Genomic DNA, 12,268 nt, shown 5'->3' with positions numbered 1-12,268 from the left:
TAGGGGCGACACACTAAACTATACAAAAAAGTGACGGATGGAATGCTTGAATTAATCTCAGCCACTGATAATTACTCAAAGCCTCATCCCAGTTCATCTTTATTTTGCACACCATGTTTTTTTTTACAAGCCCCTTGTGCCACAGGTGCGACACTTTTAATATCGGAAAAAGTGAAATACTGGCTGCATAAGGTGTTTGTAAATAAGCCCCGTTCTCACCTTAATTTGGACCCAGCCATATGCAAATTAGTCTTAATCCTGCTTCAATGGGAACAGTCAAGCCTGAACTGCCAGGCCAGGTCCTTCCTGAACCGGAACACAAGCAACCCTGCTAACATTATAATGTCCTCTTTGTTTTGAAGTGATGTCACTTTGAATGAATTCTAAGCTAATTATTCCATAAAGTGTGAAAACATATCTGTGATTTACAATAGGTGAAAATGGGCATCTAAATGTTATTCCCACATCTATATGTGTGATGTATTCATTTTCGCTTCCATTATCTCCTTTGCCCCTCAGATTACACATCTTGTTGGTCTGTTTATTGAAAATGAAAATCCTAAAAGAGTTTCTTCATTTTTTCCCTGAGGAGACTAGAAAAACTGTTGTCAATTTATTAGTCAGCTCTGGTCTGGACAACTCGAACAGTCTCTACTTTGACCTTCCTACATATCTGATACCCAGACTACAGATAATCCAAAACACAGCAGCCAGGCTTATTAGGCGAGTTCCTCGTCACCATCATATCTCTCCACAACTGGGACATCGGCACTGGCTTCCGGTGGAACAGCTTGTTAAATTTAAAGCTTTGACCCTGGCTTTCAGAGCTTTCTGCAGAGATGTCCCTCACTACCTGGCCAATAGATCGGCCCCGGATACTCAAGAGAGAGTACTTAGGTCTATGGACCGCCGCCTGCTACGGATTCCAAAATTCTTTAAGACACACTTTACTGTTTTAAAAGCTAAACTATGGAACTGCCTACCATCCAATTTGTGTTGGGCTGAATCACTGGCCACTTTTAAAATGAAACTCAAAACCTTGCTATTTGACACTGTTTACCTTTTAAGATATCTTGGATAGCCTTCTGTTGTCTTCTTGAACGCCAAGACGCTTCTGTTTGAAGCAGCTGTGCGCTTTAACAAGTGATGATTGATTGATGTATTGGCTAGATTTGTCTAGCATTCATTTGTTCACGTAGTACCAAAGCAGCCATGAGGTCTCTTCTGGGTCTTAATAAGAGTATTATATGATCACAAATCTCCTGTATCATATCACATGTTTTTATGTATCTGTGGCATCAAATTTGAATTTGAAATATGAATGGTAACACTATTATGAGTTTCTAAGAGTAATGTTTTCATTCCTCATTTTATAATTTATGATTAACCAACAGGTTTCCCACCAGCCTGGGATGGCTGTGGAGTTTTGTGTTCAAATAAAGAGGTAAGCTATAGAGTCATAATGTACGAGGAAAGATGTGTTTATGCTAACAAACTTAGAAAAAGAGGCATATGCTTAATTAATATCTTGTTCATTTACTTTTTGTGAATGTGTGTGTGCGCCAGTGGTAGAAGTGGGCGGGAACGGAAGGGCACGGCGTGCCCCTACTTCTAAAAATGATTCCAGTCCATTCCTCTACTTCTTACTTTCAAAAAAGCATCCCGGGACGGCAAGAATAGTCTGGCTAAAAAACGATAACCTTTTTCATTAGATTCCAGGGGCGGCTCGCACTTCACTGTGAACTCCAGAGGCTGCAGCAGCCCTCACACAGACCGAGGACAGGCCCATTGTCATTACGATGAGGCTGATTACCCCCTTTCGAATGACAATGCGCCCCCCTCTGCCTTTAGCATATCAAGTGCCAGTGAGATCAGAGTTGGTGATTACAGAGGAGCTTTCCCCAGACAGAGTACGTGGAGAACTTGACACCTTGTGTAATTTGTTAATGCTGTACACAGAGTGAATTGGGCAGGAGCAGTGACAGGACAGAAGAGGCGACAGGAGCGACAGGAAAGGAGAGGTATTAGAGCAGGAGAGGGGGGTGGGCAGGAGAAGTGACTGGGCAGGAGAGTTGATGTGTCAGGAGCAGTGATGGGACAGGAGAGGTGACAGGAAAGGAGAGGTGACGGGGGCAGGAGAAGTGATTGGGCAGGAGAAGTGAAGGGCAGGAGCAGTAAATAGGCATAGGCAGGAGCTGTAACCGGCAGGAGCAGTGAACGGATAGGGACAGTGAACAGATAAGAGCAGTGAACGGGACAGGAGAAGTGATGGGACAGGAGCGGTGATCGGGCAGGAGCAGTGAACGGGCAGGAGCGGTGACGGGGCAGGAAAAGTGACGGGGCAGGAAAAGTGACAGGACGGGGTAGGAAATATGACGAGGCAGGAAAAGTGACGAGGCAGGAGCAGTGATGGGGCAGGAGAGGCAACAGGAAAGAAGAGGTGACTGGGCAGGAGAAGTGACGGGCAGGAGAAGTGACGGGGCAGAAGAGGTGATGGGGCAAGAGAGGTGACGGGGCAGGAAAGGTGACGGGGCAGGGGAGGTGACGGGGCAGGAGAGGAGGTGACGGGGCAGGAGAGGTGACGGGGCAGGAGAAGTGACCAAGCAGTAGAAGTAATGGGGCAGGAGCGGTGATTAGGCATGAGCAGGAGTGGTAACCAGGCAGGAGCAGTGAACGGGGCAGGAGCAGTGAACCGGGCAGGAGCAGTTAATGGGGCAGGAGCAGTGACGGTGCAGGAAAAGTGACGGTGCAGGAAAAGTGACGGGACAGGAGAAGTGACTGGGACAGGAGAAGTGACTGGGACAGGAGAAGTGACGGGGAAGGAGAGGCAACAGGGCAGGAGAGGCAACAGGGCAGGAGAGGCAACCGGGCAGGAGAAGTGACCGGGCAGGAGAAGTGACCGGGCAGAAGAAGTGATGGGCAGCAGAAATGACGTGACGGGCAGGTGACGTGACAGGCAGGTGAAGTGACAGGGCAGGAGAGTAGAGGTGAACGGGCAGGTGACGTGACGGGGCAGGAGAGGTGACGGGGCAGGAGAGGTGACGGGGCAGAAGCAGTGATTAGGCATGAGCAGGAACAGTGACCGGGCATGAGCGGTGAACGGACAGGGGCGGTGAACGGACAGGAGCGGTGAACGGGGCAGGAGCGGTGAATGGGGAGGAGCGGTGAACGGGGCAGCAGCGGTGAACAGGGCAGGAGCGGTGAACAGGGCAGGAGTGGTGAACAGGGCAGGAGCAGTGAACAGGGCAGGAGCGGTGAACAAGGCAGGAGCGGTGAACAGGGCAGCAGCAGTTAACGGGGCAGGAGTGGTTAACAGGGCAGGAGCGGTTAACAGGGCAGGAGCAGTTAACAGGTCAGGAGCAGTGAATAGGGCAGGAGCAGTGAACAGGGCAGGAGCAGTGAATAGGGCAGGAGCAGTGAACAGGGCAGGAGCTGTGAACAGGGCAGGAGAAGTGACGGGCCAGGAGAAGGGAGGGGCAGGGGAATTGATGAAGCAGGAGTGTTGATCGAGCATGAGCAGGAGTACTGACTGGACAGGAGCAGTGAAAGGGCCGGAGCAGGCGTTTCCCAGGGCGATTTGAAGGGTAGGGGGCCAGTTTAGTTTGGGGGGACCAGTTTTGTACAAGTGCAGGAGTTTTAAAAACACTGCAAAGTTCTTTGTATATTCAGCAGGTTTCGTTCAACAATACAAGTGCCAAGATAACTTTGGTGATCAATGTACCTGCTGGAGAGAGATGGGAGCATGTTTTGTCTAATGGCTGTTTTACTCATCTAAGGTAGTGCAGGGGGGTAATATGCCTGCTGCAAAGAACATGTACCATGCATATCAAAGAGCAATATGTTATGTGCATAGTTCAGTTGGTACTGCTTTGTGTTCACATCCCGAATGAAAGGACACTTGAATACATATGGCCTGGCAGTTCGGGCTGGACTGTTCCCATTGGGCGCAGAATCTAGACTGATTTGCATATGGCTGGGTCCAAACTAGAATGGCATGGTGAGCAAAAAACGATGGATTTATGCCCAGATCTCTGAACTGGGGTGAATGTATGACATTGTTCTGCATTCTGTCCATCAATTGTTCTTTTTGCATTTGTCACCCGAGTGGGACAGGTATGCTCAGACATGAGTCCCGTGCTCTCCATGCCACTGGAATCAAGCTATCCTGGCTGATGAGGGCTGAAAGCCTGAAACAGGTGCTAGGATGCTTGTTTCCAGTCCAGGGAGGACCTGGCTTGGCAGTTCGGGGAAGACTGTTCCTATTGGGTGCAGGGTCAAGACTGATTTGCATATGGCTGGGTCCAAACTGGAATGGCATGGTGAGCAAAGAAACAATGGATTTAGGCCCAGATCTCTATACTGGGGTGAATGTATGATATTGTTCTGCATTCTGTCAACCAGTTGTTCTTTTTGCTATATTATGATTGAGCAGCTAGATGGCTGATAGGAATATGAAGGAGCCTTTGTGGGTTTCCGTGAGTCTAGATTCTCCTGAAGAGTCCCTTTCTCTTCTGAGCACTGCTTAACACATGTGTACAGGAGGAGCCCTGTATTCATGACCTCAATGTTTGAGACAAAAAATAATTATGGATTTCTGAACAATGAGAGTAAAAGCATTAGGGTAACATGTTGTTCCTGCTTATATTTCACACGCTTTACATAAACCTGTTTTCCCTATGAGTGTTTGCTTTTTTCTGAATTAAACCTCAAATAAACATGTTTATCCATTGTTTTAATTAAATAACGTTATAAGCTGTAACTGGCCAGTGAAATGCTAAACATACTAAAAATTGGTATGTCTTGCTATTAATAGCCACACCCCTGACTCCGCCCATGGCACTGATTCAATCTTCAGTTATTCCCGCCTCCTTATTCTCCACCCACAGTTCCCCTACTTTTTTTTCCCCACTTCGACCACTGGTGTGCGCATGTCAGGAAAGAGGAAGTGGGATAGGGCGTACCTAATCATTGGCAGGGCCAGTGGAATTGTGCGGCAGAAGAGGACATAATTATGCAACATGGTTGACTAAATTATGCGACAAGAAAGGCAAATTATGCGGCGCAATGCAGCGCATTTTAGATAGTACTACTTCATTATTTTGTCACTTTTTACACTTGTAACACTACCTGGGCGAAGATTTCGCCTCATTATTACCAGTTTAAGAGCAAAACACAGCAATAAACAACAGAAAGATGACCAGTCAACCTTTGCAAAGGGCTTTTCACTGCGCAGGAACAAGCATTGCCACTTTTTAAGCAAATGTTTATCCAGTATGGCTTTCCACCTGAGCCAGGCTCTCTCGCCCACTCGTAGGATGATCCCTCCCTCTTCAGACTCCAGCCCCTGTCTCACCTAGGTTATCCAGGATTATTCTCCAGCGGTCCTTCATGTCCTTGCGCACCTGCCTCAGTGCTCCGATGTCGAAGCTGAGCCTGCGGTAGCCCTGAAGGAAGAAAGAAGAGACACCCACAGGTGGGCTTTCAGTGATGGACTCTCTGTATCAGTGGGCCCGAGACCTTCCTGACTCTCTCTTTACTGCAGCCACATAGTAAGGGTGTCATTGGCTCTAATGCAAGTAACATAATAGAACCAGCTGCCCCGGCTAAGTAAAGAAGGCTAGACATACCCCGAGCCCGGTGCCACTGCACCTGCTGCACTAATGAAAGCATAATCCTCCAACCTCGTGGTGGAGGGCAACTGAAAGCTACGGTGCAAATCTACAAATCCCAAAACGCTCCCATTACCACTTACGGTTCTGAAAATTGAATGGCTGCGAATTGTGAAACCGTACAAAATGTAGGCGACTCCTCGAAGTACCAATTTCATCTCCCAATATTATCTGCCACAATCAGCTAAACTTGTTGTACATCTATGATTTTATTAGAATGAGGCCTCTACTATTTTGGATATCTATATGGACTAATGAGAAGGCAGTACTCACAAGAGATATAATAGATGACTGTCTCTCCTGTGATAACGGCCTCCTAATTCCTGGGTTGGCATACAGTATATCGGAATTGGGAGAAATAGGTTTGCAGAAGGCTTGACAGGGAAAGATTTATGTCCTACTGTTAATAAATAGGAAGTAGCCACAGTCTTTTATGAATTAACACAGGAAAATCGCCTCAAACACACGGAATGGAAAACATTGCTTACTGCCTACTTGTCCTTGTGTGCCTCAACGTCACCTCCTGTTTACCTAGAGCAGCCCTGTTGGGGATGGGTGCGCTCCTTGGGGCAGATTTACATTTCCTGGTGCATCCCAGCAAATTAGCAGGGATGCGCCAGGAAAGATGCGTGACGCAAGTTTACGCGTGCGCCACCACAGATGCACTGCATTTGCAATGCGGTGCATCATGGTGCAAGGATAAACAAATGCGTGTCGCAACTGCTGGCATAAGGTTGGTGCAGTGCTGGGGTTGCATTGCGGGCGCGACGCAACTCCAGCACTGTTCCAACCCTGCCTATGTCCAACATGATGCGTCAAGCCGCAAGGTTTTGACGCAGCAGGGTCGGAAAAGTGACTCATTTCACACAGGCACTTTTGTGAGGTGTTCCTGCGCCGGAACGCGCACCCTGCGCTGGAACGCCTACATGAAACCTGACGTATGTTTCATGTGGCCCAGGGCTTTATAACGTGACCCCTCTCCCTAGATGAATCACGTTGTAAATACCCCGCAGTATGATGCTGGCTTTACGCCGCCGCTGTATCACAGAAGTGACGCAACAGCGACGCAAAAGTGGCGTACGGGGCTTGTAAACCTGCCCCCATTGTTATTTAGGCTCCGTGCTGACACCGCTAAACATCTACTGTGTTTCCCACTTGGGTATCAACCAAACCTTGCCACTATCCCCTGTCCATGTGACAACAAGTCAGGTCAAACTATGATACATTTCTTACTGTCCTGTAAATTTTATGAATTTTATACAAGGTTATTCCTAATCCCGTTTTTTTAAAGGAAATCTAGTGATATTAGGCAGTGTCAAGCTATGTTTTCACGTGCCATCCTTCTGTCTGATTATGACACGCTGGTTCATTTTCAAACCACGTAGCACCTTATTACTTTGATAAAATGTGCCGAATTGGGCATATTTTGCCACTCAATTAATTGGAAAACGAAACATGCCGATCCTGCAGGCTCACCTGACATACTGCGAAGGCGCACAGCACTTTACTTTATTATAACTTGATGCTATCTGTAATTTTAACTTTTTCATAATATTTAAATCGTGTTTTTAAACTGAATGAAATGTCAATTGTGATTTGCATGTTACTTTTATGCATGCAAAACCTTCCGAATAAAGTGAATTGATTTGAATGAAAGCGAAATCCCTGCACCATTGTATTAGTCTTCGACATGTGCTTTCACCTCCCGCTCCCAAATATCGGAATCTGCAGCTGACTCTCTGTGTAGCTTCACACACAGTTTATTACCTCCCCAAATCCTCAAATTAATCCCAGCCTATTCCATTTATATACTGTGACTTGGAACAAAATAATAGGCTTCAATCTAATCCCAACTCCGTGCCTGTCATCATATGTGAACCGAGGCATGTTTTACGAACTCTGGTATTTTGGCGGGAAACGATGAATGCCCCCAGGCGCTAAGACTTTGTGACGCACTGGAAAGATAGTTGCTACAGCAGTTGCTACAGCCACAGGCAGGGGAAGAGAGCTGCTGGAAGGACACCCCCATGATAATGATTGCTCCCCACCCCCAAAGGAAACTGACAGTAGCCAAGGCTGGCAGGTCAACAGTTTCCTCTCAAAGCAAAAACTTTGCTCATGTTTCTCATACTTTTCTGCTTTCCAGCTAAAATTAAAAACCCAGTGTTGGACTTGGCCCTTGCTGGGGGTCACCCCCAAACTTTTTGCCTTCACCCCTCCGATTTTTGCTGAATTCGTTTTTGTTGGCCATAGTACTCTGTGCACTTTTCCACTGCTAACAGTGCTAAATTGCTTGTGTTTTCTCCTGTAAACGTGGTAAAATTGGCTTACACGTGGTTAGAATATTTAATTTACTTATAACTTGCTTGTAGAGCGGTATACCAAAAATCTCAGGGCCTGTAAATTAAATGCTACTAGTGGGCCTGCAGCACTTATTGTTCAACCCATCTAAGTAGCACCTTAAAACATGTCCTGCAGTTGAATGCAGTTTAAACAAGCACTGGCGTTGCCAATAGGTTTCGCATTTGGAAAGTTGGAGCTATTGGTTTTGTAAATGACATTTTATATTTATATATTGTTATTGACAATGCCAATAACGATATATAAATATAAAATGCCATTTACAAAACCAATAGTACTGTCCCGCAGTCCCGCATCTGCGAGAGGGTGGGGTTACACCCGTGGTGCCTGGGGGCTTCACTGGGCGGGCATGCGTAGAATCCAATATGTTAACGGAGTACGACTGTGCCAGGGGAAGCGTGTGCAACCCCTAGCTCTAGTGAGAAACAGATGCAAACATAGATAGAAATGAGGAAGTCACAGTACTATTTCTGTGTGGGTGGGAGTGCATAGGCAGTTTAAGAGAGATTACTAACTGCAAACTGATACATATTGTAGTGATAGGAGTTTACATTGTCAAGCTGCGGGCGAGGGAGAGCTCCTGGCAAATGACCTCGCAATGCTGGCAAATGGCCGGAGGGAAGCCGGATGGGGGCGGGAGAGCCTGGTGGGGGGGCGGGAATGCGAGCGAGGGGAGGAGAAGTGTGGCAGGCGGATTAGGGAGATGCGCGGAGGGAAGCCGGATGGGGGCGGGAGAGCCTTGTGGGGGGGCGGGAATGCGAGCGAGGGGAGGAGAAGTGTGGCAGGCGGATTAGGATGATGCGCGTGCTTGTGTAGTCACGTGACCCGCTTTTGTGGTCACGTGACTCACATGCACTGTGAAAAAACCGCAGTGGTTTGACGAGTCGATGGAGCACTTGAATTCTCGCCTATTACATTCGCAAGCGAATGATAATAGGCGAAACCTAAAAATGCCAGTTCAACCTGGCCATATAATCCCCTTGCCAATCCTTAAAATCCCCTTTTAACACATATAAGCTAGGCCCTAGGCCCTAGGTAGCCCACAGGGCAGTATGCAGTATAATTAAAAGGTTGGACATGTACTTTTAAGTTTTAAATGTCCTGTTGGTTATAAACACTTAAATTCGTTTTTTTCACTACTGTGAGGCCTACCACTCCAATAGGATAACATTGGGTGGCCATATTACATTTAATAAGTGCTAACTTTTGATTGAGAACAGGTAAACATTTCCTGCGTAGTGTCTGAGAAATTGTAATTAAAAATCCTCTTTAATGGTAAAGTCAGATTTTAAGTTACAATTTTGAAAATGTCAATTTTAGAAAGTTGCCATTTTCTGCCCTATTTGGTGTCTAAAGAGTGCTCCTGGATCACATGACTGGTTTTAGTCGACAGTTGCACTTTGCTTATTCGTCCCAGACAGCCACATTATAGAAGGATTAGGTATGCCTGGATGGGCCATCAACTGGAAGGTTTGGGGAGGGGCGGAGTTGGGTGCTGCCCCACTTGCAACTGAATAGGCTGTGCATTGCCTTCAATCAAAGGGCTTGTCACCACTGCATTTTTCATTCGTCAGCTTGGAGCCACGGCAGTGGAAGCAGGAAACTTCAAGCACTTCAAAGGAATTTCTTTAGAAACATCTCCTACAACAAAGAAGCCAACAGATATCAAAGTAGGAATCTCAGGCCCACTATTCCTTTCAATTTCTGGACTTCAGGAAGGACTCTCAGAGGGCTCCTGCTGGTCTGGCCTGCTGTGTACTCCACCAGACTGCTTTGCTGCACCTGGAAGGACTGCTGTGCTTTTCTTTTACTTCATATAAAACCAGCCAAAACATTTTGTCCATGTACAAATGGACTGCTTCAGGGCACAATAGCAGAAAAAAGCTCTTTAACATGGTCAATATTTTGTTATAATCCTTTGCAAAAGAAGCGTCTTGTATAACCGTCATTACAAAATGGAAAGTCCTTAGAATGTGCCATCAAGGTATCATAAGACATAATAAATATTGATTCCATCCTTGGTTCCAAATTATCTGTATGGTGTATTGGTTCTCAAAAAGGTGCAAAGGAAAGAGTGAGACAGCCCTTCATCTGGCACTGTGATTGGTGCCGCACAGAAGATCACAATGCTGTCCCTATTGAGCCTGGAGCCAGAAAAGATATGGAAAAGGACGCCCCAAGTCTGAACGAAGAAATCTTCACCATGACTTCATCCAGTGGCTCTCCGAGGACGATGCCTCCTCCTCGGACACTGCCTGCAGGCTTACCCCGCTGAATATACCTTCTTAGGGCACTTTTCCCTGAAATTTTTTATACGTCAGAATGTAAATGCCGACCGGGCCCAATCCACTTTTTGTATTCGACTCGTGCTCCATTGCGGTAGACCATACTTTTTTACATTGACCCGGACTCGCACGGCTGGATGTTTGCGGTTGGGGCTTTGCTGTTTTAGGTGTTAGTTTTTACCTTAAAGTTTAAAAATTCATAACTCCAGTTCTACTGTTTGGATTTTTGTCATTTTTGTGTTAAATAATTAAAATGTACTCTATTTTTCTAAACTAGTGTAGGATTTTTCTTGGGTTGTGTTTTCACTTTATTACTGTTTGTGTGCTACAGAAATATGGTACACATTGCCTCTAAATTCAGACTGACTGCTTTTGTGCCAAACTACCAGAGGGCTATGCACAGGTTAATTTAGTGACTGTAGTTCATCCTGAAAGGGATTGTTGCTATTGCTTGAACAGAGGTCCCCCCTTCAACCAAAAACCCAATTTCTCACTCTTGCACTGCAGTCTGAAACAAGCTTCAAACCATTTCTTTAATTTACAAATGATCAATGAAACTTCTCCCGAGTGGTCATCAACAAAAATATGCTTGATGTGGGGGTCGTTAGACCTGCTATTTATTTATTTATTTTATTTATTTTATAGCATTTGTAAGGCGCGCAGCTACCCACAAAGGGTTTCCCGGCGCCAGAACTGCAAAACACTCAAAATATCACTAGGGAGAGAAACAGACAAAGCAATTATTTATTAAACAGCCATGTTTTTATGCTCTTTCTAAAATTCACGTAGCTTTCCTCTTTGCGTATGTGGATGGGCAGTGTGTTCCACAGCATTGGCCCCAGGTAAGAGAACGATCTCCCGCCTATTCTGGCTCGTTTAAACCTTGGTACTACAAAGTTTGCCGCTGTACCTGAACGCAAGTTGCGGTTTGGGAGGTAAGGCTTAGCAAGGGCCTGAAGATACTTGGGGGCCGTGCCAGCTTTAATTTTGAATAGGTAGCTCAAGGCTTTGAAACGAATACGGTTCTCGACCTTAAGCCAGTGCAGATCCCTGAGATGTTGAGTGATCCTAGCAGATCTGGGGATTTTGCAAAGCAGTCTAACCGCAGCGTTCTGCACTAGTTGCAGACGCTTTATCACTGCCTTATTTGAGCCCAGGTATAAGATGTTACCGTAATCAAGCCGGGATGTCACTAAGGCATTGACCACGGTCTTCTGGGTAGTAGGTGGCAGCATCCAGATGATTTTGCGTAACCATTTGAGAATGGCGAAGCATATACCTGCTACTTTGTTAGCTTGCTGGGACATGGATAAACAGTCATCAATGGTGACCCCAAGGTTTCTAACCTGAGAGGCTGGAGGTGGAAGTTTACCCAATGATGGTGGCCAATGGGAATCATTCCAGAGATCTTTGCTATTTCCTAACAGGAGAACCTCTGTTTTATCTCCATTTAGTTTTAGTTGGTTGTCTGACATCCAACAAAAAAATTTTGGGAGACCTACTTTTAATGCAGATGGAGTAGAGACATCAGATTTAGAAAGTGAGAATAAGACTTGTGAGTCATCTGCATAGGTCATTACACTTAGGCCAAAATTTTCTGCAAGGTTGGCCAGTGGGCGTAGGTATAAATTAAAAAACAGAGGGCTCAAAATTGATCCTTGTGGCACACCGTGAGGAGAGTGGAATACCTCAGAGCATGCCTCCGAAGAGGAGATCTGAAAAGTGCGGAGGGATAGGTAGGATCTAATCCATTCCAGAGCTCTGCCTTCGACACCATTCTCCCCCAGCCTGTCTAACAGTATGGAGTGAGAAATGGTGTCGAAGGCCGCACTGAGATCTAACAAGACCAGTGCTACTGTTTGGCCGTCATCCATAAGCTCCCTGATCTTCTCTGTGACCCCGAGCAGTGCCGTCTCAGTAGAAAAACCACTCCTAAACCCAGATTGAGACGAA

General features: G+C 46.2%; 1 protein-coding gene across 1 annotated transcript in view; it reads right to left on the bottom strand.

Annotated features, from left to right (window-relative positions):
• LOC144753921 (melanoregulin-like) overlaps positions 1–12,268 on the bottom strand; it is a 144,808-nt gene that overhangs the window by 55,035 nt on the left and 77,505 nt on the right. Inside the window, exon 3 of the mRNA XM_078641449.1 lies at positions 5,354–5,444. Within this exon, the coding sequence (XP_078497575.1) occupies positions 5,354–5,444 (91 nt within the window). The remainder of the gene's footprint in view (positions 1–5,353; positions 5,445–12,268) is intronic.

Source organism: Lissotriton helveticus, chromosome 5_1 (assembly GCF_964261635.1).
Source record: "Lissotriton helveticus chromosome 5_1, aLisHel1.1, whole genome shotgun sequence".
Lineage (NCBI taxonomy): Eukaryota > Metazoa > Chordata > Amphibia > Caudata > Salamandridae > Lissotriton > Lissotriton helveticus.
The sequence above is the reverse complement of the archived record's forward strand: the minus strand, read 5'-3'. Positions and strand labels throughout refer to the sequence as shown.